This window comes from Monodelphis domestica, chromosome 5 (assembly GCF_027887165.1).
Source record: "Monodelphis domestica isolate mMonDom1 chromosome 5, mMonDom1.pri, whole genome shotgun sequence".
NCBI lineage: Eukaryota > Metazoa > Chordata > Mammalia > Didelphimorphia > Didelphidae > Monodelphis > Monodelphis domestica.
The window spans coordinates 237356057-237383538 of NC_077231.1; the positions used below are offsets into that span (position 1 = coordinate 237356057).

The window sequence follows — 27482 nt, forward strand, 5'->3', positions numbered from 1 at the left end:
TTACTTCTATACTCAAAAATCTTCAGTTACTCCCTGTTGTCTTCTGAGTAAAGTTCAAGGTATTCAAGACTTCCAAGGTTCTCTATAATCTGTTCTGATTGCATCAAGCCAAACTTTTCTATTATTCTTTTTGTATTCAATGCTACTGTTAGAATTAACTTGTTTATCTGTCATCCAAATGTGCCCTGCATTTTCCCATCTCTATGTCACTGTTACTACTTTTCTGGATTCCTGGAATATTCTTCAGTCCCTTTTGTACTGTTTATATTAAATTTTGAACCAAATTCTACTTCTTGCCTGCTCTCTAGGCAGTAAGAATTTTGCTCACTTGGTCATCATATCACATTTTAATTTGAACCTCTCTAGGGTTCTTATCATGCACTGTTGTTAATTATTTACACCTGCAGATCTTGGGAAGTCTTATATGAACTTATGCAAAGTGAAGTAAGCAGAAGTAGGAGAACATTGTATACAACAATACTGTATGATGATCAACTCTGAATGACTTAACTATTATCAGCATTGCAAAGATCTAGGGGAAGTCTAGGTGACTCATGTTGCAAAACACTATCCACCACCATAGAAAGAATCGATGTGGTCTGAATACAAATAGAAATATGGCATTTTTCATTTTATTTCCTTAATGGATTTTTTATTGTATGTATGATATGTGTTGTCTTTCATGACATGAAAACCATGGAAATAGCACATGTATAACCTATAGCAGATGGCTTGCTGTCTAGAGAAGAGAGAGGAATGGGAGGGAAGGAGAGAATTTGGATCCCAAAATTTCAGAAAATAAATTTCAAAAATTGTTTCTACATGTAATTGGAGAAAATACAATAAAATATTAATGGGAAAAATTATTGACATCTACATTTGTATCTGCAAAAAGGAATTCTTTCATTTCTTTAATTTAATGGGGGACCTGTAGGTCCTCTTACCATAGAGACTATAAACTATATGAGGTTAGGACTATATCTTATAAAAGTCCTTCTCATTTGAAGAAAATAAAGTACTCTGGGCAAAATAGGTATTTAATAAATATTTGTTGAATGAAAGAATTTGTGAAAGGAACTACTAATTTTATCTCAAAGCTTTTAATTTTAGAAGGGTAGGAAATGTAGGCACTAACTGCAAAATTCTGAAAGTCAGGAGAGAATGAGCCCTGTTACCAGCATTCTGTTCACCTATGAGATATACTACCTCCTCCACATTCATCAATGAAAGTAAAAACAACTAAAATTCAAAATTGACTAGATATGTCTCCTGAGTCTATTAGGATATTCTGTTCTTCTGGTTGGGGAAGCTCTGGGAGAAAGTCTTTCAGTTTTGTTAGCCTTATTGCTATTATAGTTGGATGACCCTCCATAAAAGGAAGAAGTAGGAGAAGAAGCATGTGTCTTAGTGTTGAGATCAGGAGGCAGGGGCTCTGATACCAGGTCTGATATTTATGTGAACAGAGACAAGTCATTTTACTTTTCTGAGCCTCAGTTTCCAGATTAATAAAATGGGGATGATACTTGTACTGCCTACCACAAGGACTGTGGGTTTTTAGAGGGTTTATAAATGTTAAAAGGCTACAGAAACTTGATAATTAATATTATTATTCCCAAAAGGATTCTTTAATTTAAAGGGTCCAGTGTGGTTATGGTAGCTAAGAGATAAACTATAGGTTTTCTTCCATAACCAAAGCTGAGAAAGTCATAGGAACACAGAAAGATATAGTACTACCTTTGATATCAAAGGAAGCATGTCCAAATAGGAAGGGGAAATATTTTAAGCAAGAATGATCAATTTGGTCTCATGACCATGGTCATGTCAAAATTTTATCCCTACAAATTTGAAAATTAAGCTCACCAAAGATAAATAAGTAAGTAAAATTATATAGGTTTTTCTTCCTTCAGGATCCTTAGTTGGGAAAAAATCCTACATTCTTAGAATTTTTAATTTAGGACATAATCATTTAAAGAATTTCAGATGAATAAAGGACTTCAAAGCAGCTATATGAATCCATACCTTATAGAAAATTCCCCCATTAAACTTTATGAGTGTTTACAAAGCTTTTTTTGTGAAGGCCTACTATTGCAAAGGGGAGCACTGCTATCTGTTGATGTTGTTCACTCTATTTTTTTAGACAGAAAAAAATCTATAAGATCCTAATAAGAACTCTATAGTTTTTAAAGGAATACAATAAATGACTGAAAAATTGCCACAACCCACTTTCCATAAGAGAAGGCAAAAGAATACATCATCTTGTACTTTACTAAGAAATGAGCAAAAGTTGTTTTTCTCCATTTCTTTTGGGATATGTAATATGAGATACCAAATAAATTCCAGAACCAGACAATAAGCCATGTCCCCCCATAACTGACATATACATTACATATATTTATATAAAAAAGGCAGTTGAAAATGGGGGGTGGTGGAGATGCATGAGCTGTTGTAGCCACAAGGCAGACATTACTTATTTCATTTTACGTGACTATTTACTCTGATACTGAATAAAAATTGAATTTGTCGCCATAGTAACTGCCACATCACATGGCACTTCTGCTGCCTTTAAATCACAGAAGGCTATTGTAAACACATTCATGAACCAATATGACATTGGACTCCGTGTACTTTATACAGTGAGTGTTTCAAAAGATGCTGTGGTATAATAAAGCCACATTCGTCTGTGTATGTTAAATGTTGTTCATTATATTTTGGGTTATTTTTTTTTCTTACTACTGTCTTATTTCCTGGTAAATATAGGATGGAAGAGGATCAGTTGATCTGGATTGGAGTAGATGAGGTGTTGCAATGTACAGTTGAAATGTAGATCTTTCATTCAAGAGTCAAAGCACAGAACTATAGAGAGTTCAGACCAAGTGGACTATCAAGAAATCCTCTTAACCTTTCATCACCAAATATCCCAAAGGGGTATAAAGCATTATCTATAAGTTGTATGGCTGTAGGAAAAAAAAACACTTAGAAGATTTCCAACACTTGCATTAGGTTTTGTCCATTTCAGATACAAATAAGGTATACTTGAAAGTAAATTGGCTTTTCTTGGGACTGATAGTTTGCTTCCATTTGGGGGAAAAAAGAGATGATCTCAGCTCCAAGGTAGACTAGCATATAACTTGGGCCTGAGAAAAGTTTTATGGAAATGGACCATTATGGAATTCTATTGTGTTGATTTTTCTGATGCTGCTACTTGTTATTTATTCCTAAAGAGAGGCTTGGCTTCATTTTCTTGAAAACTCTGGAAGCTACTAGCTTCTCTTAAAATGGAGAAGAAATTCCTAGAAATAAGGGCTGAATGAGTATATCTAGGCTGATAACTCTCAAATTTACTTCTGTGTATGTTTGCATTTGTCTAGTGGACATTTATTCTGGGTGATCTTGTCACTAACTAAAACTCAAGTTTTTTAAACCTGAAGTAAGACATCATTTCCTACAACAAATTAGTAAGAGAAATTGGAGGAAGCTCTTCCAAAGAGGTGAATTTCAACTCTTTAGAAGAGTTTATCTTCTCCCATTTAATTATCAGTTTTTGTCAATGGTATTTCTATTCACCTTGATTTGAAATCTTATGATAAATGATGAGATGATTCTCTATTTTATATAATTTATACTCAATTTATCAAGCTTTCACAGATTCTTCTTGCAAATTGTTTCCATTTCAGCTTCCCCATTCCTACCAAATCTAATTTCAGTGGTTTTTAAAGGAATACAATAAATGACTAAAAATCATCTCAACCTACTTTCCTCAAGGGAAAACACAGACATAGATCATATTGTACTTTAAGATACAAACAAAAGTGGCTCTTCTCTGCTTCTTTTGGGCAGTGTAATAGAACATAGCAAGTAAAATTGAGAATCAGACATTAAACCATATCTCCATAACTGACATACATATTACATATATTTATATTTCTATTAAAAATACATTGAAAATGATGGAGTGTGGAGATGCATGTGCCTTCCCAAGAAGTAAACTAATTTCAATGAATATATAAACATTTATTAAATATCACCCATGTGACAGGCTTGATACTAGATTCTGGGAATACTAAGGCAAAAATGAAATAAGCTCCACTCCCATGGAGCTTATAGTTTCTCAGGAGAGACAACAAAGCGATCGTAAATGGCCTTTGCTGTTGAGTGAATGTTCCTTTAACATTACTTTCAATATATAACATCCCTCTGTTTTCTATTTCAACTGAAGTTTACCCCCATTTGATCTTTAATATCAACTACAATCTAACTCTATCTAAGGTGACCAAACTAAACTTACTGATCTTTCCCTATGTCACATGAATATGCCATGATCTTTTCTTTTTCTCAATATCTTGGTTCATATTGTTCTTCTTTCTCTAAATATCTTCTCTGTCAACATCCATTTTGCCAATCGCCTAGGGTTCATCTCCAGCCCTACCTTTTCCAGGAAGCCTTCTTTGAATATCCTATTGTTCACTGATCTCTCCTTTGAATTTTTAAAGACACACACACACACACACACACACACACACACACACACACACACACAATTAGTGAGTGCTTTTTGAGTTGAACTGTCCCAGTGCATAAGATTTATGATTAAGTATTTTGTTTCCTTAGGGTTTTAAATTATAAAATGAAACCTGAATGAAAATATATGATTGAACTAGACTAACTCTGGAGGTAAGATCTCATTCTGGAATTTAGCCTGAGTAGATGAGATACTCTCTAGCACCACATTGTTACATCATGACTTCAGTCTGACCAACTTAGCTAACAAAGAGTCTATTTCTACCTTATAGAGCTGCCTCTCCAAGCTATGAAAGCTGTAACAAAATGGCAATGAGTTGTCTTTGTTATGTGATTTGAACTCCAAAACATAAGCCTTCCTAGAGGTTGAAATGGTGACTGTTTGCTCAAGTCCCTGTAGATTTATAAACAATAATTTTTTACTTATTTAAAAATAGAATGCCTTTAATAAAATAGTTAAACTTATACAACTTCAAATAAATGTTTTTAAAGAAGATAGTTGAGAGTCATTAGAACCCAAGATACATTAATACATCTTAGTCATTTCTCATCAACCTTAACATTTATATTAACCTTTTAAAGTGAACAAATCTCGTGCATAAATACTAATGAGGATATTCCTTTACAAATCACCTTGGATCTTGGTGACAAAATCCTCTTGTAATTTTTCCTTGGCTCTCTATGCTTATGAAGGCTAACCTACTGTCAATGTCCCATCAGATTTTCTTCTAGTTGAAGACTGATCAGTAATATAAAATGTTTTCTAGTGTTTTTTTTTACTGTAGGGACCCACACAGCTACATAAATTATTCCCATCCACAAGGAGTTTATTTAATAATAAATCACAATTATATGTAGAATCAACATGGAACTTTAAGATTTTAAAAGTAAAAAAATAATTTTTGGCAGATGTGATTTCATGTATTCTTTCCATAGATTCCCTCTTTGAGTTAGCAAAAGAATTTCTAATGTAAGAAAGAGGTACTATCCTCTCCTCTCTTTTCCCCTCCTGTCTTTTCTCCATGCCCTCCTCCTCCCTCCTGCCCTCTCTGTCTTATAGTATATATTTTCCTTGAAGTCTTTTTATATAAGAAGAGATGTAAAATGTTTCCCTGCATCAGAAAAATAAAACCTTCAGGTCCCTTTGAACAATCCAAGAACCACATTTCTACATTTTTTTTCTTTGATTTTAATTCAAAATATCTTCCTCTAATTTTCCTTGGTCTTTGATTTCAGAGGTAGAGAATAAAACTGAATTAGTTCTGCCATTGTTCCTGGATAGAGTAAGCTAAATGATTCAGCAATAGCCCCTCACCATCCTAATAACTTTCTGGACCAAAATACTCCTCCTGTACCATTCCTTCTCTCCATGTGCTATTTCTGCCCTTAGAATGTCATCTTCTACTGATGACAAGTAAGGTACTCACCTCCTGAGAGAGATAAACTTAAGGATGCATTCCTTTCTCTCTTGACTTTCTTCATAATGGCCCAGAAACTGCTGTCTTCCTGGAAGCTCTCTCTGCTTCTGGATTTATCACATTGGAAGTACCTTCCATCTCAGTAGTCTCTAATTGACGGTCCAATCAGAACCTCCATTTTGAGGAGTAGGTGCTGGATATCCATGTCTTTGGTCTTCTACAAGCTGAATTTCCTATTCTTTCTCTACAATGCTTTTTTTACAAGTTTACATCTTGTCACCCCTCCTTAATGTGTTGTTTTCTCCCATTAAAATATAAGCTCCTTGAGGAGAGGAATAGTTTTTCTTTATGGGCATGTGACATAATGAAGTGCTTTCTGTAGCTGTTGACTTTTATGCATGTAATAGTCATATCCCACAGCAGTTGCCCTGATTCATGTAATTTTGCAGTAGCATCATTACTCCATTTTTTAAACCAAACCCAGACATAAGGTCACAAGCAAATTACTGATCACCCATTTATAAAATCACTCCTGAGGCACTCACATTATTTCCTCTAAAGTCATATTTTCCCAGATCCAAATAACATTAGGTGAAGAATGGTCAACCTTATAATCATAGCGGGGAGACAAAGGCTCATACAGAGCGAGGCAACATATAGTGGGGCAGTATACAATTTTCTCAGGGGAGATGATATAGATGATATGTATATATAAACATGGAATGATGTACCCTTTCTTATCCCCTTCTAGGGAAGGGGCACACTGTTCCATGTTTCTCATCTAATGGTCCTCTGATAGCTTGTACTGAATGGTACAAATTCAGTACCTGATTTCTTTGTCTGGACAGATTTACCATCCTCAGTGTCTTATCATTGTGATTCCCCTCTATCAGGGAATTCATTCTCCCCAAATTTCACAGAAAGAAGGATAACTGGTGAGGGGCCTCTGGGTGCCTCCACTGAAGTCGCCTAGATAAGTGAGGCTCCTTTTTTCCTTAATAACTGACTTCTGATAGAGACTACTGTTTAAACTGTCATCATTCTTTACAACAGAAGAGAGCACTTGAATAGAATTTTATGCATAAATTAAGCTAGTTTTTAAAATCCATTCACTGTACAATTCATTTTGTGAACTAAATTTTCATTGAAAGACCTGTCGACTCTTCCTTTGAATTCATATACATTTTTGAGTAACCCAGACAATTGTAGAGTTAGAAGGAAACTTATAGACAATTCCTTCCAAAAGGTTTTTGACAAATGATAATTTAGACTCTTCTTTAAATACATGCAGAAAAGGAGGACTCATTACCTCACAAGGCAGACAATTCCATTGCTGGAGAGTTTTATGCATTAATTAAAAATGTTTTAGTCAAAATCTTTCTCTTTCTAACTTTCACTCATTGGTTCTGGTACAGTCTTTTAGAATGTGTACTTTGTGACAGACTTCCTGACAATTGATGGTGATTTTCATGTTTTCTTTTCCACACACAGACCTCTCAGTTTCTTTAATCATTAATTACAGGGTTTTGGGGATCCTTGCCATCTTCTGGGGGCTCAATTTGGCATATGTATGTCACTAAAGGGTTTTAGAGGATTAACAGAGAATACTACCATAAAACATTTAAAAGAGAGGTTGTGTAATGATAACCACCTCAATGTCAAAAAGATCCAGGTTCCAATCCTGCCTCAGCCAAAGACTGGCTTTATGACCTTGCAATCTACTTAATGACTCAGGGCTTTAAGTTGTCTCTATAAGTTGCTGAAGGAAATAGTCACCTGAATTGATAGAAGAAATTTCTTTATATTTATATATATTTATATTTCTAAATATATTTATATTTCTAAATAATTGTCCCTCCCCAAAATACAATTAAAAATAATATTTAACTTAAAAAACTGTTAGGATATTGGGTGCTGACTTCTGTAATAATCACTCATTTATTTTTCTTCCAAGATTTTAAAAAATACTTCATATTGACTTTCAAGATTCTTTTGGTAGAAACATGGATTTATATAATTTGAATAAAATTATGAAACCTTTCAAAACATCAGAAACCATAGCATTTGAAACATGTCAAAACATCACTAATCTACAGCATTTGGAATGTGTATATGTGTCTTAATCTATTCATTTCTCTTAAATTTGTTTTGAGATATTTCCACTTGGCTTAAAAAATGTTTTAATTCAGATATCTGTCATCAGATTTGTGAATCATAAGCACATAGGAAAGATTCCATTAAGGCTGTTATGTTTCCAGTAATGAAATTCTGCTTTATATTCGACAGTTGGAATTTATTAGTGATATTTGTATCAAATAGAATAATTTCTTTAGTCATAATTAAGAAAAATCAGAAATAAGCATACAGAAATGAGTCAAATAAGATTTTTGGGGAAAAATATTATGCACTTTTCTAAAATTCCCTACCTGTTGGTTTTCTATCCATATTTCTTCCCTATCCCCACAACATGCACACACTCACTCATATACTCTTTCTCTCTCTCACACACACAATTTTTTTCAATGCTTCATGAAGTATATAAAGCTTTAATTTGAAACTTATAAAAGGAGCAAACTTCAGGGAAAGTATAATGTTCAGGTTTGAGATCCCTTTAGAGAATTCTGTAACTGAGTTTCAGAGATAATAGAAAAGCTGCTTTTTAATTTTTTTTTTACTTTTAATTTTATTTCATCAAATTAGAACATTATTCTTTGGTTATAAGAATTATATTCTTTCCCTCACTCCCCTCTACCCACTCTTCCCATAGCCCATACACAATTCCACTGAGTATTGCATGTGTCCTTGATTAGAACCTATCTCCATGTTGTTGATGTTTGCACTAGGATGATCATTTAGAGTCTACATCCCCAATCATATCCCTATTGACCCATATATTGAAGCAGTTGTTTTAGTTTTTCCTCTGAATGTGGATAGAGTTCTTTCTCATAAATTCCTCAGAGTTGTTCAGGATCACTGCATTGCCACTAATGGAGAAGTCCATTACCTTCAATTATACCACAGTGTATCAGTCTCTGTGTACAATGTTCTCCTGGTTCTGCTCCTCTCACTCTGCATCACTTCCTGGAGGTTGTTCCAGTCTCCATGGAATTCCTCCACTTTATTATTCCTTTTTGCACAATAGTATTCCATCACCAACATATACCACAATTTGTTCAGCCATTCCCCAATTGAAGGGCATCCCCTCATTTTCCAATTTTTTGCCACCACAAAGAGCACAGCTATGAATATCCTTGTACAAGTCTTTTTCTTTATTATCTCTTTGGGGTACAAACCCAGCAGTGCTATGCCTGGGTCAAAAGGCAGACAGTATTTTGCTGCCCTTTGGGCATAGTTCCAAATTGCCCCCCCCAATGGTTGGATAAATACACAACTCCACCAGCAGTGCATTAAGGTCCTGACTTTGCCACATTCCCCCCGCAGCATTCATTACTTTCCTTTGCTGTCATGTTAGCCAATCTGCTATGTGTGAGGTGATACCTCAGAGTTGTTTTGATTTGCATTTCTCTGATTATAAGAGATTTAGAACAGTTATTCATGTGCTTATTAATAGTTTTGATTTCTTTAACTGAAAATTGCCTATTCATGTCCCTTGCCCATTTATTGGATAATGGCTTGATTTTTTTGTACAACTGATTTAGCTCTTTATAAATGTGTGTAATTAGACCTTTGTCAGAGGTTTTTCTTATGAAGATTGTTTACCAATTTGTTGGTTCCTTTCTAATTTTGGTTGCATTGGTTTTGTCTGTACAAAACCTTTTTAATTTAATTTAATCCAAGTTATTTATTTTACATTTTGTGATTTTTTCTAACTCTTGTTTGGTCTTAAAATCTTACCTTTCCCAATGATCTTACCTGTATACTATTCTGTGTTCACCTAATTTACTTATAGTTTCCTTCTTTATATTCAGGTCATTCACCCATTCTGTGTTTATCTTTGTGTAGGGTGTGAGATGTTGATCCAACCACAATCTCTCCCATACTGCCTTCCAATTTTCCCAGCAGTTTTTTATCAAATAGTGAATTTTGGTCCCCAAAGCTGGGATCTTTGGGTTTATCATTGACTGTCTTGCTGAGGTCATTTAACCCAAGTCTATTCCACTGATCCTCCTTTCTGTCTCTTAGCCAGTACCATATTGTTTTGATGACCACTGCTTTAAAGTATAGTTTGAGATCTGGTACAGCAAGGTCACCTTCCTTCACATTTTTTTTTCATTATTTCCCTGGATATCCTTGATATTTTGCTCTTCCAAATGAACTTTGTTGTGGTTTTTTCTAATTCAGTAAAAAAGTTTTTTGGTAGTTCAATGGGCATGGCACTAAATAAGTAAATAAGTTTGGGTAGGATGGTCATTTTTATTATGTTAGCTCATCCTACCCATGAGCAGTTGATGTTGTTCCAATTGCTTAGATCTAGTTTTAATTGTATGGAAAGTGTTTTGTAGTTGTGTTCATATAGTTCCTGTGTTTGTCTCAGCAGATGGATTCCTAAGTATTTTATGTTGTCTAGGGTGATTTTAAATGGAATTTCTCTTCCCAATTCTTGCTGCTGAGATGTGTTGAAGATATATAGAAATACTGGTGACTTATGTGGGTTTATTTTGTATCCTGCAACCTTACTAAAGTTGTTGATTATTTCCACTAGCTTTTTAGTTGATTCTCTAGGATGCTTTAAGGAGACCATCATATAATCCACAAAGAGTGACAGCTTGGTCTCCTCATTGCCAATTTTAACACCTTCAATTTCTTTTTCTATTCTAATTGCTACTGCTAGTGTTTCTAGTACAATGTTAAATAATAGAGGGGGATAATGGGTATCCTTGTTTCACTCCTGATCTTTTTGGGAAAGCATCTAGTTTATCCCCATTGCAGATGATGTTTGCTGATGGTTTTTGATATATACTGTTTATTATATTTAGGAAAGACCCTTCATTTCCTATACTTTCTAGTATATACTTTCTAGTAGTTTTCAGGAGGAATGAGTGTTGTATTTTGTATTTTGTTTTTTTCTGCATCAATTTAGATAATCATGTAATTTTTGTTGGTTTGCTTGTTGATATGGTCAATTATGTGGATGATTTTCCTAATATTGAACCATCCTTGCATTCCTTGTATAAATCCCACCTGATGATAGTGAATAACTCACCTGGTTACCTGCTGGAATCTTTTTGCTAGTATTTTATTTAAGATTTTTGCATCTATGTTCATTAAGGAGATTGGTCTATAGTTTTCTTTCTCTGTTTTTGATCTGCCTGGCTTTGGAATCAGTACCATATTTGTGTCATAAAAGGAATTTGGTAGCACTCCCTCTTTGCTTATTATGTCAAATAGTTTGTATAGTATTGGGATTAGTTTTTCTTTGAATGTTTGATAGAATTCACTTGTGAATCCATCAGGCCCTGGGGATTTTTTCTTAGGGAATATTTGATGGCTTGTTCAATTTCTTTTTCTGATATGGGATTATTTAAGAATTCTATTTCTTCTGTTAATCTAGGCAATTTATATTTTTGTAAATATTCATCCATATCACCTAGATTACTATATTTGTTGTGATATAATTGGGCAAAATTATTTTTAATGATTACCTTAATTTCCTCTTCATTAGAGTTGAAGTCTCCCTTTCCATCTATGATACTGTTAATTTGGTTTTCTTCTTTCCTTTTTTTTATGAGATTGAACAGTATATTATCTATGCTGTTTGTTTTTTCAAAATACCAGCTTCTAGTCTTATTTATTAGTTCAATAGTTCTTTCACTTTTGATTTTATTATTTTCTCCCTTAATTTTTAGGATCTCTAATTTAGTTTCATCTGGGGGTTTTTAATTTGTTTGCTTTCAAGTTTTTTGACTTGCACGTCTAACTCATTGATTCCTGCCCCCCCCCATTTGCTAATATATGAACTTAGTGATATAAATTTCCCCCTGATTACTGCTTTGGCTGAGTCCCATAGATTTTGAAGGGATGTCTCATCATTGTCATTTTCTTCAATGAAATTATTAATTGTTTTTATGATTTGTTCTTTAACCAATTTTGTAGAATCATATTAATTAATTTCCAATTAATTTTTGAATTGGCTCTCCATGCATCCTTACTTTTTACCCTTATTATTTTTATTGCATTATGATCTGAGAAGGTTGCATTCATTATTTCTGCTTTTCTGCATTTATTTGCCATTTTTTTATGCCCCAGTACATGGTCAATCTTTGTGAGTGTACCATGTGCTGCTGAAAAGAAGGTGTATTCCTTTTTGTTCCTATTTATTTTTCTCCATATATCTATTAACTCTATTTTTTCTAAGATTTTATTCACATCCCTTACCTCTTTCTTATTATTTTTTTAATTTGATTTATCTAGATATGATAGTGGTAGGCTCAGGTTTCCCACTAGTATAGTTTTAATCTCTATTTCTTCCTTCAATTCCACTAGTTTCCCCTTTAGAAACTTGGATGTTATCCCATTTGGTGCATACATGTTTATTACTGATATTTCCTCATTGTTTATACTGCCTTTTATCAGGATGTAGTTACCTTCCCTATCCCTTTTAATCAGATCCATTTTTACTTTAACTTTGTCAGATATCATGATTGCAACTCCTGCCTTCTTTCAATCAGTTGAGGCCGATTAGATTTTATTCCAACCTTTAATTCTAACCTTATGAGTGTCTATCTGCCTCATGTGTGTTTCTTGAAAACAACATATGGTAGGATTTTGATTTCTAATCCACTCTATTTGTTTTTGTTTTACAGGTGAGTTCATCCCATTCACATTAAAAGTTATGATTGCCACTTGTGTATTCCCCAGCATTTTTATATCCTCTCTTAATTCTGTCCTTTCTTCTTTTGCTATATCCTTTTAAACCAGTGGTTTGCTTTTAGTCAATCCCCCTAAACCCCACCCATAATATGCTTCCCTTTCTGCCCCCTCTCTTTTTGTTCCCTTCTTTTTTTCAGTCTATTAAGTTCCCTCCCCTCTCTCTTTCCCCCTTTTTCTACTCCCTTCCCCTCCCCCCTTTTAGTTTTCCCTTCTCAGTTTTCCTATAGGGTAAGATAGGATTCAATACCCAAATGGATCTAGATGCTCTTCCCTCTCAGAATTGGTTTTACTGAGAGTAAGGTTTAGGTATTACCTATTAGCACTCTCTTCCTCTCCTTCTTATAATAGTATTCTTCCCTTTCCCTACCATGTGCCTCTTTATATGGTATAGATTATCCTATTTATCTTATTTCTTCAAGTTTCTCTTGGGGTCATCTTTGATTCCCCCCTCCCTTTTTCTTTTTTTCCCCTATATAATCTTATACCACTTATTATCCCAATCCGTTGCTGTGAATGATTCTTCTAATTGCTATAATAATGAATATAATTTCTGAGTTACAAATAACACTTTTCCTATATAGTGATATAAACAATTTTATCTTATTAAAGCCCTTAAAGAAGAAAGTTTGAATAAAAAGCATTTCCCCCCTTTCCCCTCTCTTTCTTATTTACCTTTTCATGTTTCTCTTTATTTTTGTGTTTGGATATTAAACTTTCCACTTAGTTCTGGTCTTTTCTTTACAAATACTTGGAAACCTTCTATTTTGTTGAATTCCCATACTTTCTCTTGGAAGTATATAGTCAGTTTTGATGATGATCCAATTCTCTTGCCTTTCTAAATATCTTATTCCAAGCCTTGTGGAAACTGCCAGATATTGTGTAATCCTGTTTGGTGCTCCTTGATAACCAAATCGTCTCTTTTTGGCTTCTTGTAAAATTTTCTCCTTAGGTTGGAAGCTCTTGAATTTGGCAATTACATTCCTTGGAATTGTCTTTTGAGGATTTAGTGTAGAGGAAGTTCTATGAACTCTTTCAATGTCTATTTTCCCCCCTTGTACAAGAACATCAGGGCAGTTTTCTTGGATAATTTCTTGTGGTATGATGTCAAGATTTCTGTTTATTTCTGGGTTTTCAGGTAGACCAATGATTCTCAAATTGTCTCTTTGTGATCTGTTATCTTTCCATAAGATATTTTATGTTTTCTTTGATTTTGTCATCTTCTGACTTTGCTTTATTAATTCTTGCTATTTTGCAATATCATTGGTTTCCAATTGCCCAGTTCTGGTCCTTAAGGCCTGGTTTTCTGCTATAATCTTTTGATTTTCCATTTTCAGTTTTGTCTATTCTACTTTTCGTGGCTTCCAGCTATTTCTTCAATTGGGAGTTTTTGTCCTTTAAATTGTTATTTTCTTTTAGAGCTATTTCCCACTTTTCTTGCCAGAAGGCTTCATCTTTTTGGTAAGCTTCAATTTAAATTCTTCAAGAGCTTGTGGCCAATTTCTTTCTTTCTTTTTTTGGGAAGGGTTTGTTGCATTTATTCGGATTTCCTCTTCTGCTAGTTCCTCTGTAGTCTGGATTTTTTCCTACGTAAAAATTATCCATGGTCAAAGCCTTCTTGTTTTTCTTAGTATTGGGAAGTTTTCCCTGGGTACTGTTTGCCATCACTATGGCTGTTTTTCCTTCCCTTTCCAGTCAGAAATCTGAGTGAGGAGGGCAGGCTCTCTGCGTATGGAGTGAAGGAGCAAGGATTTTTGGCTGAGGCCAGCTCTCAAGTCTCTGCAGCTCCTACTGTTTCCTGCCTTTCTCTGTGCTATCTCCCTGTGGGTGCCCACCATCTGCACTCCTTAGCCTGCTGAGGCCTCAGGTCTAGCTGCTCTCAGGTAGGTCCTCGGTGATCTCAGTCAGCTGCCAAGGACCCAGAGGTGCCCCTCACTCACTCCAGAAGTGTCCCTCCCTCACTCACTAATTCTAGTGCACACTGGCTTTGGCTCTGGCTTCATAGAGGTGGGGCGGGGCGGGGTGGATCAGCTAGCATTTTGGTGGAAGCTTTTTCACCCCCCTATGGTATGAAAATGCCCAAATCCCATGTACCTTCAATGCTGCACCCTACTGTAGAGTCCCTTTGTTCATATGAATTTGTTTTTTTTTTTTTTTTTTGCTTTGTGAGGTAGACTGTATCAGTAGGTGGGGACGAGAGGAAGAGTCCTATGTCTAGACTGCTGCCATGTTTACCCAGAAGTCCTTAAGCCCAAAAAGCTGCCTTTTGACATGGAAAAATGCCATCTGGAAAAGGGCAGGTGGTCCTTAGAACTAGGCTTCAAATATGTGATCAACCAAGAAAACATCTGGACTCTGCTAAGAAATCTGAGAGCCCCAGGAGGAAGGAAGATAGAAGTTGAATCATGAAGATGGAAAACAGGATAGATTTTCATTTCATGGAAAAATTTTAATAAGTGAATAAGCTACCATTCTTGGTTTTAGAACATTTCTTTCCCTCTCTCATCATCATTCCAGATGCCCCTCAAAAATGGTTCAGCCAACATTATAAAGACAAGGATTAGAGATGGAATCAACTCAATTCACTGTGAGCATTCTTGGTCAGATGCTTTGGGAACTGCAACATGCAACATGCAACTGCAACACCCAATGGAAACACTATGTGTAGGGAATGCATTTTGTGTTATTATTGCCTTAGTTCAGGATATGTGTCTCATGGAGTGTGTGGCTCTCTCAAAAGTGGAGATACTATATATAGAGATACTCTTTAAATGGAATGATGGAGATCTTTCCATTCCCTTTCCCACTAATTATAGTTAAGTCCTGAAGGGTTGACGATTTTCAATACTGCCACTTTTAGAGATAATTAATTAAATATATCTTAATTTCTAGGTAGGTAGTGTCTGTTAACAGTGGCCAAGTTTTCTGTGGAACAGCAAAATAAAAAATAGACATGGCCATTTCTTGTTCTAAAATTTGAATTTATGAGAGGGAACCATAGGGTGAAGATGTAGGTGCCATGGCATAAAGATTCCAGTGTTCTGAGAAAGAAGGAAAATTACGTGCATTTATTTTAATTTCTATCACACCAAGGAAAAGAGGTAAACACTGAAAGCAAATGCAGACTGAGGCCCGTGTAACCACACTACATGGCATTATAAATGCCAAATTTAGAGAAGTCTTCTTGCCAGTAAGTCAGACTACTTTTCAGAGTTGTTTCCATTAAAGTAGAAGTGCTCTATGGCGTCTGAAAAATAACTTTGTCATGAATGAAACTGAGAGGCTAGCATAGGATAGACACTGGTAGTAGCTCACTATTTTATACTAGGAATTTTGAGATCTGAGTTCTAGTACTTTTTTGTCAGTAATTAACTATGACCTTTGGTAACTTTCTTTTCTATAAGCTTCTTTGTTGAAGATGGTAGGATGTGGAATCAGAAAGACTTGGGTTCATTTATCAACTGCCTCATAGTTACTAGATATGTGACCCTGGGTAAAATAACTTCCCCTTTGCCTCAAATTTCCCATCTGCGAGATGGGGATGATAATAGTATCTCCTAGGGTTAACGTGACAATTAAATGAGATAAGAATGCTTTGTAATCCTTAAATAAATATTACATTCATAGTATCAGTTTAAAAAAATCAATCAAATTTTTAAAAAAGTTGTGAAAGTGCTTCATAAAATAACATAGCATTCTTGATGTAGTAGATACATTTATTTGAAGTATAAGAAATTAAAGCCTGGCAATAAACATGAGTTAAGTATGTCTGACTTGCAGTTGGGCTAAGTGAGGTATATGCAGCTAAGTAAGCAGTTAGGCATAAAACTCCCAACTCAAATATACTAACTCTTTTTCCTGAGGTTAACACTATATTGTGAGAACTAGTTTTAAAATCCAATAATCTTAAGGTTGGGACAACTAGATGGTTCAGTGGTAGGAGAGCAGGGCTCATCTTTCTGAGTTGAAATCTGTCCTCAGAGACTTACTTAGCTGTGTGATTCTGGGCAAGTCACTTAACCCATTTGCCTCAGTGTCCTCATCTATAAAATGAGCTAGAGAAGGAAATGGTAAACCACTCTAGTATTATAAGCTGAAAAATTAATATACAGTAACTCCAAAGGTTGTGTTATATAAGATTTATTAATAATAATTAAAATAAAAAGCTAGAGTAAAAAGGGAGTTAACTCAGCCATAGTTGGGAGAGAAGAAGAAGTGAACTAAGGGTGGAGTTACAGAATTATATACACATGTAACAAATGCAAATGTGGGGAAAAAGAGGAAAGGGATGTTGGAAGATGTAGTTCAAAGGTACAAGATTCTCTATTTATATAGTATCATTGTCAAGAAAACCCCCAATGGGGTCACAAAGGATTGGACATGGCTGACAACAACAGAAGAAAGCTGAGTTTGCTTTTTTTAATTGAAAAAATTTTGACATTACTTCACAGCTTCAGTACTCAATACAACTATTCTTTTTCCCATTCAAAGGTCTAGTGCTTCCACAAAAGAGTCTTCCCATTCCATAATAGTTCAGTCTGATTTGGCCTAAATACAGTAAGTCAAAGGGTGACCTGAGAACCAACTGCATGATTGGATTACTAGGAATGGCTTTCACCTGGTCCCATCTCTGTTTGATCCCCAATCACTGGAGAATTGGCTTAGTTACAGCACTCCATTATTCTTCCAGTAGGAATGACTATGCACAAAAATATATAAAAATCACATTTGATAAGGTTAAGGGGAAAAATCCATGGAAAGGTGAAAAGGATTTCTCAAGTTCCCTTACACCAAAGAGACAGTTGAATCAAAGCATTTCCATCATTCTCCCTAATCCTCCAAGCTCCTTTGGTCCTTTGCCCTTTGGTCACCGTGCCTTCTGTGTAATCCAGACAGTTATTTGGTTCCCCACTGCCTCTTGGCTTATTCCTTACTATTTATTGGTTGTTGAAGATACAGCACATTGCAAAAAATAAAAAAGCAGGATGTTGTCAGCTGTCAAATGCTTCATTAATCTAGTCTGAGTTGGAAAGGCATTGAGAAAACACCAAGAACAATAGTATCTGTCAGACCTCTTCAAGCGTTTTTTGAAAAGTTTCTATCAGTCATTTGTTTTACTCCTTTACTGCTCTCTGTCCATCGTTTAGCTGCAAAATGGATGTTTTCAAGGTACAATGCACTCTTTCTATAAAGCTGTTCTGAAGAGCGAACAACTTTGTAATCATAAAAACCTTTTTACTTGGGGGGTGGGAGAGAAAGTGCAACCAATTAGACCAGATCTTATTTCTGGAGTCTAACATGCGACTGGTAAATGACAGATTCATGAAACAAAGCGGACTATGGAAAGAAAGATCAGCCTGAGAACAGGAAACATTAAAGCCATGAAAAATCAGTTAATTTTGTCTTCCATTGTGAATGTCTTGAACCTAAAATTTCAGATGCCACCGTGAACATAGGCGTTAGCCTCTATGCCTCTATTCCCATGCCAATGGTCACTGAAACTATTTCTGAGAGAATACGCTAGTCATGAAGTTATAATCACTAGGCACAGAAGGGCCTGAATTTGCTTGAATTGCTGATGGAGGACTACATCAAGTTGTTTTGTTTTTTTTTCCCTCTGACACAACATGGGTGTGGCCATGCTTTTGCATCAATTTCCTGCATTTTCATATATTTCTGAAAGCAATGTCTCTGAGCACTTTGTTTACCAAATGGACCACTTTTAGTGCCATTTAATCTTGATCTAAGATTATTTGTTATTTATTTAAATAATATGGGTATAATCCTCTAAATTGCAAGATTTTCGATTGTTTGGCTTACCTTCAGGAGCTTGATGACCACAAAACAACTCAAGGGAAAAGGGTATCTTAAAGGCACTGGCCTTCTTTACCAGGATGTGTTTTCCCTTATTGAGGCATGATAATGGTTCCAAACCATTATCCCACACCAACTACATTCATGTGTTGCAATTATTATTCATGGTCTGTCTGTCGGGAACTTTTGACCATCACGATGATCAGTATAAAAATATCCTTAATGATCACTCCATGGTCAATGTGATTACATCACTTGAGCCTGTGAACACTGTATTTTCATGGAAAAACTTGCCAAGCATTTTCATTGACATTTTGAATAACATTCTTTCCTTATTATCACTTACCGACCCAATTCCAGTTCGGAGAATTTTCAGTCCTGAGGCTTTTTCAAGCTTTTCTTTGTTGTCAGCTGTTGGGAAAAATTGAGAAGCATAGTTGTCAGCTTGGTGAGTATTCAGTGCTCTAGATACAGCTAACCTTTAGGTTATTTTCCCCTGTTGAAAAATTCAATAAATTTACTGCTGATATCCTTATTCATCAGTGGGCCAGCTTTCATGAACAGCAACAAAGTTATTGACTGTGGCATTAGTCTTTCATAATAACTCCAACTAGAAGGGAAAACGGAATGTATTTATTCATTTCATTATGCTCCTCACTCTTTTATCCTCTTAGTCATTCCCCTATAAGAAATGCACTAGAATAATTTAGAGCCAATAAAGGACTCAGCCAAATTGGCTCCTGATTTAAAATGAGGAAGACTTTCAGGGAATGAATTACACTCAATAATCATTCCAAGAGAAATGAGCTTTGGAAACAATTAGTGGATAGAAATGAAAACTCTGTAATCCGAACACTAATATGGAAAGCCCACCTGCCCCCACTTCAGTGCAAAGGAAGTTGTGTCACAAAGCAATTGACCTTCACTTATGATTCTGAAGAAATATTCCACTGGACAAAGCTCCTGTCATTTTGGAAATGAAAACCCAGAAAAAAGGAATTGTATTGAAAACTCTGTGAATGGAGAATGCATTGGAATTGTGATGAATAGAAAAAGGGAAAGCAAGAAAATAGCAATTACTTTCACCTCACAGTGTAATACACCTACGTTAATCTTGGGTAATGAAATTATATCTTTGAGAATGATACAAATGAGCTCCTGTTATAGTCTGCCATCGCTACCTTTAGGGTCTTTTCATTGTCTTATAGAAAGTTTTCCCTTCAAATGAATGAACATTATTTTTACATATAGGTAATTATATATACTGCATAAAGGGCTGAAGCAGACATGAAACAATCTGGGTTAGAGCAAAGGCAATCTGAGACTCTCAATAAGGACATTTAATTGGGATATGGTGAAGGTGACACAATGAAATAAATTCTGAATAGCAAGAGAATTTTTTTAAAATGGCAATTCATAAAGCAATCATTTTTTTTAAATGGAGTTCCCATTAACAAAAGATAACATTTTCCTGAGAAGTGGGTTACTTTTAAAGATAATCGTCAATAAACTTTTACAATTGAGTTTAGGCATATAAGGCACATAAAAATAGAAGATTAAAAAAAAGAGCTCTATCATTATTACCAAGAACAATCAGACTCCAGGCCCAGAAATGAAAAAGGCAGCTGGTACAACAAATGTGCATTTCTAACTTTTTAAGCTAGTGCAATAATGACCCAGTTGGTCCCCCTGCCCCTAGTGTCTTCCCCATTCTAAGCTACACTGTTAAATTGATCTTCTTAAAGTACAAGTCTGGCCATGTTCATATCCCCTAGACCATCATTTAATTAACTCCCTATTACATCCAGGATCAAATACAAAATCCTTTTTTGGCTTTTAAAGCCCTCATAACCTGACCCCTTCCTTCCTTTCCAATCTTCTTATCCCTTACCCCCCTGCAAATACTCTTTGATCCAGTGGCTTCCTTACCACTTCTTTAGCATAACACTCCAATCTTCTGACTGAATTTTCATGAGTTTTCCCTCATGTCTGGAATGCTCTCCCTCCTTTCTCTGTCTGCTGGTTTACTTAGTTCCTTTCAGGACCCATCTTAAATCCCACTTTCTGTAAGAAGCCTTTCTGGATCTACAGCAAGATCAATGCCTTCCCTCTGAATTTACCTCCAATTTATACTGTATGTATCTTCTTGGCATAGAATCAGATTCCATGTTTTCTTCCCTATTCGACTGTGAGCTCTTTGAGAGCAAGGTGTTTTTTTTTGTCTTTCTTATCCCCAGTACTTAGCATAGTACCTGGTACAGAGTAGGGACTTAATAATGTTTACTTATTATTTCAACCATCATGTCTTTCTACAAGATAACTGATGAGGCTCTGATTAATGATTAGGCAAACTCCATCTGTACTTCTCTCTGCAGAGATAGGGATTAAACCTTTGGGTTCCTTGGTGCTAGGTAAGGAACTTCCTTCTACCTATAAAAGTCAGCACCTTCTTTGCAGCTTAAAGTCTTAGAGAACTTCCTCAAACACCTAGAAGGGAGTGCCCAGATCACCTAGATCATATGAGTCAGAGATTGAATCCCAAACCATGTCTTGTAGTCTTAGAAACTGTTTTGTTTTTTTTTTATCCACTACATCACACTGCCTATTTAGATCAGTCTTTCTCTCTCTATATCCAATTACTTTTCATTTAAATTGGCCAGAATACTAAGGCAACTTAATGATGGGGGGGGGCAAAAAAAAGTGATTATTGATTGGAGATGAATATATATTTTGAAAAAAAATAAGTACTAAGTATGCTGAGGAACTGGTTCATGGTGAACCAAATTCTCTCAGCAGTTATAATTCACAATGCTAATTTACTGTTTAGAGTGGGAGATATACCTGTTCTGGAAAAAAAACAACCCAACTATTCAGAGCATCTCTTTCCTAGAATATAAACTTAGACAAAATATAATACAAAGCTTATATTGGTAAGTAATGAACCAGGAAATTAATCAAGCAATCACGAAACATTAAAAAAAAACCACTTACTATGTGTCAGGTACTATTCCAGGTACTAGGAATATAAAGCTGAAAATATATTATCCTCTGCCCTTGTGGACCTTACTACAATAGGACAATGGGTGGTTTCACAGGCCACTTGATTTATGTCATTAAAAACCTAAATGAAATAACTTTTTCTCACTAGAGGTGGTATAATATATAAAAATGGGATCTGTAATTAGGATTTAACCACCTTGGAATAGCATAACTCATGTGTCCTATACCTAGGCTAGGTAAGGTCAAAAGCAAACCAAAGACTAATGTGCTGATGTCCAAGTTTTTTATATAACCTGAGATTGGGGATGGAAAACTAATTAAATATCTCAGTAATTGGTTTCTTTTCAAACTTTCTTGGAGAACAGTTGGCAATATTAGACTAAAATGAATCCCTGGGGCAGTTATACAAGTAGATACAATGGACTTCTCAAAAGGGAGTAGAAGGATCCTTTCTTTCTCTCCACCTAGATATATCCTGCTGATCCTTTATGGTCCAACTCAAATTCTACCTCCTGAGTAGCATTATATTGAACTTTGAAGGAATAGAGTGTCAACTTTTAGGACACCTTGCTTACAGGAAGCTGAAAATCTCACTCACATTGAACTCTTCCTTCTCTGAATTTTACAAAACTGTCCTAAGGATTTAAGACAATTTGTTTTCTATATAGAAGTGCATTGTATTTTTTGCTCTGTCTTCCCAACTAGGACTCATCTTCCTGAATCAAAACTGGATTTAGACACCCATTAGCTGTGCGATGCTGGGCAAATCACTTAACCTTTGTCTGCCTTAGTTTTCTCATCTGTAAAAATAGGGTAATAATTTTACTTACCAGAAGTGTTAAGAGGATCAAATATAATAATATTTGTTAAGTGTTTAGCACATTGTCACATGTCAAATTGTATATCAAACTCAAAGTCACTCACTATTTTATTTCTTCCTTGTTCTCTCTTGATTCCATTTCCTCTTAACTATCCATGTTACTTGACAATCCAGGGATGAATAACAACCAAATAGCATAGATGGAAAATGCAAAAACCAATAAAAATCCAGAGGAAAACAAGTCAATAAAAAACAACCCCCACTAACAAAAAACAATGCTGTTGGGGTGGGATATTGAGTGAATAAAACAATCTCATACCCGTCACAAGTTTTGCTGAGACCATGTTTTCACTCATCATTTCCCCATGTTTTTGAATAGACTAAATTATTTCATCAAATAATTTTGGTCTATTATTTTCTTGCCATTCTAATTATATATGACTTTTTCCTACATTGAAGTAGACTGTATGACTAAGATCAGAATTCAGAATCTATGCCTTGTTCTTTAGCCTCTTATTCTTTAGCCACTGATTTATAGCTGTCACTGAATAGCTTGTGATTTTAAATATGTTTCTTCTCTTCTTTTTAGCTTGATATAATTTTCCTTGATGGTGAAGACTGTCCTTGGAATCAAGAAAACATAAGTTCAAATTCTATTTCACATCTTTACTAGATGTGTGACCCTGGGCAAATTACTTAGTCTCATAAGCTCAGTTTCCTCCTTTGTAAAATGGGGATAGTATTTCCTGAGATATGGGAAGGCTGAAAAGGGATAACATATAGGAAAGATTTTCACATTTTAAAGCATTATATAAATATCAGTTGTTCTTATTATCTCTGTCATTTTGACATTTCTACCTGCATATTCCACTGACATATTATGTTTAGACATATCTAAAATTAATACCATATCATCCTTGTAAAGGTTTTCTTTCTGACTTCTGTTTTGTCTTCTTAATGTCATGAACATTCTTCTAGCTTCCTAGACTTTGACCTGGAAACATTTTGGAGTCCTTCTACTCCATAAAGAATAATTTTAAAAGTCCTCCTGATTGTCCTTTAATATTATTTCTTAAAATTAGATGATTAATATGAAACTTCTCTATAAATATTAGCTTTTCTTTCTATTATCATCATCATTAAAAGCCTACCATCCAGGGGTCTATTCATGGAGAATCCATTTGTAATGCCCACCCTCCTCCCATTTGGTGAGTTCCACCTGGATCCTCCATTTTCTAAACTCTTACTTTTCATCTTGGAATAAAAAAAAAAAAAACATGTATTGCAGAAGAGTAGTAGGGGATTAAATGACTTGTGGAGGAAGCATTTGAGATCAGATTTAAACCCAGGACCTCCCATCACTAAGCCTGGCTGTATATCCCTTGAGCAATTTAGCTTCTCTTGAGCCTACATTTATGTAAAAAAAAAAAAGGCATAAGTGGACCTGTCTTTATTCACCTCTTGGCCTCATTTATGACTTTCTTTGAATTTCAAAACCATATTTTCCCACCCTTCTTTTTCAAGTTATCTGTATTTTTACCCATCTTCCAATCCCTCCTCCTTTTTTTCCCCTCCTTTTTCTATATTGTCTTCAAGATTGTCTTTCTTGCTTATATTTGTATCTCTAGCACTTAGCATAGTGGCTGGCATGTAATAATCACTCAATAAAGGCTTCTTGTCTTGTCTTGGTTACTGTCCTCTTCACTCCAATAGCAGTAAGTTCTCTTTTGTGGGCTTTATCCCATTGTACCTTGAACTCAAATCAGTTTTTGTGTGTGTATATTCCTACCTCCTTGCTAGATTGTAAGTACCCTCAAGGAAATAATTGTGTTATTATTATATAGAACAATAATTCAAATCAATAAATATTTATTAAGTACCAACTTTAGTATGATGACTCAGTGAAGCAGCATGGAAGAGTGGGAAATAGCTTGGCTGGGTAGTCTGGGGAGGCTTCTGTTTGAATCCTGTCTAATACCTAATTAGTCTTATGACCATGGAAAAGTCAATTAGCCCCTTGACATTTTTCCAAGATTAAAAGTTGCAGAAAAATCATAGTAGATAGGGTGCTATTTAGAATCAGAAAAATCTAGAATTAAATCCTGCCTCATATACTTTCTACTTAACACCAATATAGGAAAGTCATTGAACCTGTCTTTGCCTCCATTTCCTTACCTGTAAAGTTACCAGGAAGAGGGGAGAGGCTGGACTCTAAGGTACTCTTCACTTCTAAATCTATGATCTATATCATCAGAGAGGGTTTTCACATCAGGAATTATTCCTAATAATAACATAGCAAGTGAAATAACAGTTTTGAAACCCAAAGGAATATAATTTATTTTTAAAAAAGGAGATAATATTACTTCTAACAAATATCTTCCAGTGCTGTTAGGATCATCAAATGACAAAGTACATAGAGCACTTTGCCAACATACAATCACTATATTAGCTGTCAACTATTTTCATTATTGGGCATTAGGGATGCCAAGGTAAATAAACAACAGTGTCTGCTTTCGAGGAGCTTACAATCTAGCAGAAAGAAATAAGATAAATATGAATATAACTACAATACAAAATATGTCCTAAGTACGTAAGAAAGAACCATCCATCATAGCGGAAGGGATTCAAGAAGGAAGAGCTTAGAGTGAAATGAAAGAGAGATTTCTCAGAACAGTGGCACCTAAGCTTCATTTTCAGATTAGAGAAGGATTTAAAAAATTGGAGATAGAGAGAGATTTCTAGGCATGAAGTGGAGGAAGAACAAAGGCACTAAGGCTGAACTAGCATGTACAAGATAGAGATATGTCAAAGATTCTGCTTTGACTGTTGTATAAAGTGGCCCAACAGAAATAGCATAGTAGTAGGCTAGAAAAGTCAGGTCCATCCATGCAGTGGAGGGTCTTGGACATTAGACGATGGGATCTATATTTTATGGAATAAAAATAGAAGAATAACTGAAGATTTTTAAACAGGGGCATGATAGGTTCATAGCTATATATGATGAAAATTATTGTTAGCAAACAGATTATATGTTGAATGAATTAATAACAATGACAATTACTGCTGAGATTTGTTATGCTCTCAGAGTTAGAAAGAACTTTACTTATATTATATTTGATTTTTATGTTAGCCTTACTAAGAAGGTACTATAGTTATTATTATCACCAATTTATAGATAAGAAAAATAAGACTAAGAGACACTAAGTTTCTCAATAATGGTAGCACAGCTAGTCTGAGTAGGTTTCAAAGCTATGTCTTGATGATCAGTTCCATTACTTTATTTTTAAGCCCTCACCTTACATCTTGGAATCAATGCCTTGTACTAAGGCAGAAGAACGGTAAGGGCTAGGCAATGGAGATTAAGTGACTTGTCCAAGATAATACAGTTAGGAAGTTTCTGAGGCCAAACTTGAACTCCAGAACTCCTGTCTCTAAGTCTGACTCTCAATCCACTGAGCCACATAGCTGTTCCCATTCTTGTTACTTTTTAACACTAACACATAATGAATAAATGAGAATATTTTACAAGGAATGATTCTACTGTTCTTTTAATATTCCTGTTTCAAAATATAATAATAAAAATGGGTTTTTATTATTCAAAAGTCTCAGTTATTTTAAGATTTTACCTACTTAACATAACTTACAAGTTCATGATATTTTATCCTCTTTATTAACTCTATCTTTCCTCTCCCATCATTAGAGAGTTCCCTGTGTAGTCACATATGTTTCTTAAGTTCTCTCTCTTTTTCTTCATTGAGATTATTCACCCCTTGCACAGGGTGATTCATTTTTTTAGTGTTATCAGCTTCCTTTAAATCATAGTCCCTTTTCAGAACCTTGACTCATGTGACAATATCTTTATTTTCATTCAGTTCTCAAATCAAAATTTGCTTTGATGTATCTAGGTAATATATCTAATTATTCTCAGTATTCCCATCCTTCCCAACTATAAACTACCCAGAGTTCCTTCCACAGCTCCTTGATAGCATCAGTAGAAAAGTATTATTTCAACTAGGAGTTCAACATACAAACTTTAGTCCCAATTTAGTATTTAGGACCAATTTTCAACTTTCCAAATTGGCATTTATAACGGAAGACTGACAAACCTCAATGTGGAGACATAACTAGTAGAGGCTGCTTTAATAAAGCAAGGAACATCTCACAAAGCCCATTTTTATCTTCATGGGAGACAAAAAGGGTTTCCAAACACACAAAAAAGAAGTCCTTTAAAATTAAATTCGCTAGATGAAGGATATGCAAATTACCTGAAGAAGCGGAACCCTATAATGTTCTCAAAATTCTGCAATAGCCTATTTAATTAGTATTTTAATTTATCAGAATAATTCTTTGCACTTGACAATTTATGCAGTATTCCATATAATTAAGCACGTAGCTACAGTGGAATAATTTTGCCTACTCTCTTTATACCAGTTATTTTAACCTGAAAGAATCTGTAGAAGTCTCTTCTGTGATCTAAATTACAATGGGGACAACTTAATGGCTTTGCTCTATTAGAAAGCACGGGAGAGTGAAGTTGAGGACTGAAAGGTAAAAAGACTGTCACTGTGCTTAGGCCTCAATAACCTGAGGGAAGCCTGATTCACTTTCTGAAGAGTATCATTTATTTTCCTTAGCAAAGGTCACCATTTATTAAAGGATAGAGCCAAAAGGCTTCCTGGCAGTCTTTTGGCCAAGCAGAGTTTTTGATGGCTAAGATCTACATGAAATATATACATACATAAATATATGTGTGTACATGTATGTATATATACATCACACACACACATATAAACACATATTTATTGTTCTTGTTGCTAATTTTCAGTCATATCTGATTCTTTTTTACCTTGAGATTTTCTTTGAAAGATCCTGGAATAGTTTTGCCATTTCCTTCTCCAGGTCATTTTATACAAGTGACTTGCTCAGGTCACACAGAAAGTAAATGTCTGAGGCTGGATTTGAACTCATCTTATTGATTCCAGGCTGGTTCTTCATCCACTGTACCAACTAGTTTCCTGACTCCCCGTCTTTTTTTTTTCCCAAAAATGGCTGACTCTTTATGAACCCATTTGGGCTTTTCTTGG

General features: G+C 35.1%; 1 protein-coding gene across 3 annotated transcripts in view; it reads right to left on the minus strand.

Annotated features, from left to right (window-relative positions):
• PTPRN2 (protein tyrosine phosphatase receptor type N2) overlaps nucleotides 1–27482 on the minus strand; it is a 1540336-nt gene that overhangs the window by 466824 nt on the left and 1046030 nt on the right. For all 3 annotated transcript variants that reach the window (XM_007504686.3, XM_056800889.1, XM_056800890.1), the window contains one exon: nucleotides 18925–18989. In XM_007504686.3, coding sequence (XP_007504748.1) covers nucleotides 18925–18989 — 65 coding nt within the window. The remainder of the gene's footprint in view (nucleotides 1–18924; nucleotides 18990–27482) is intronic.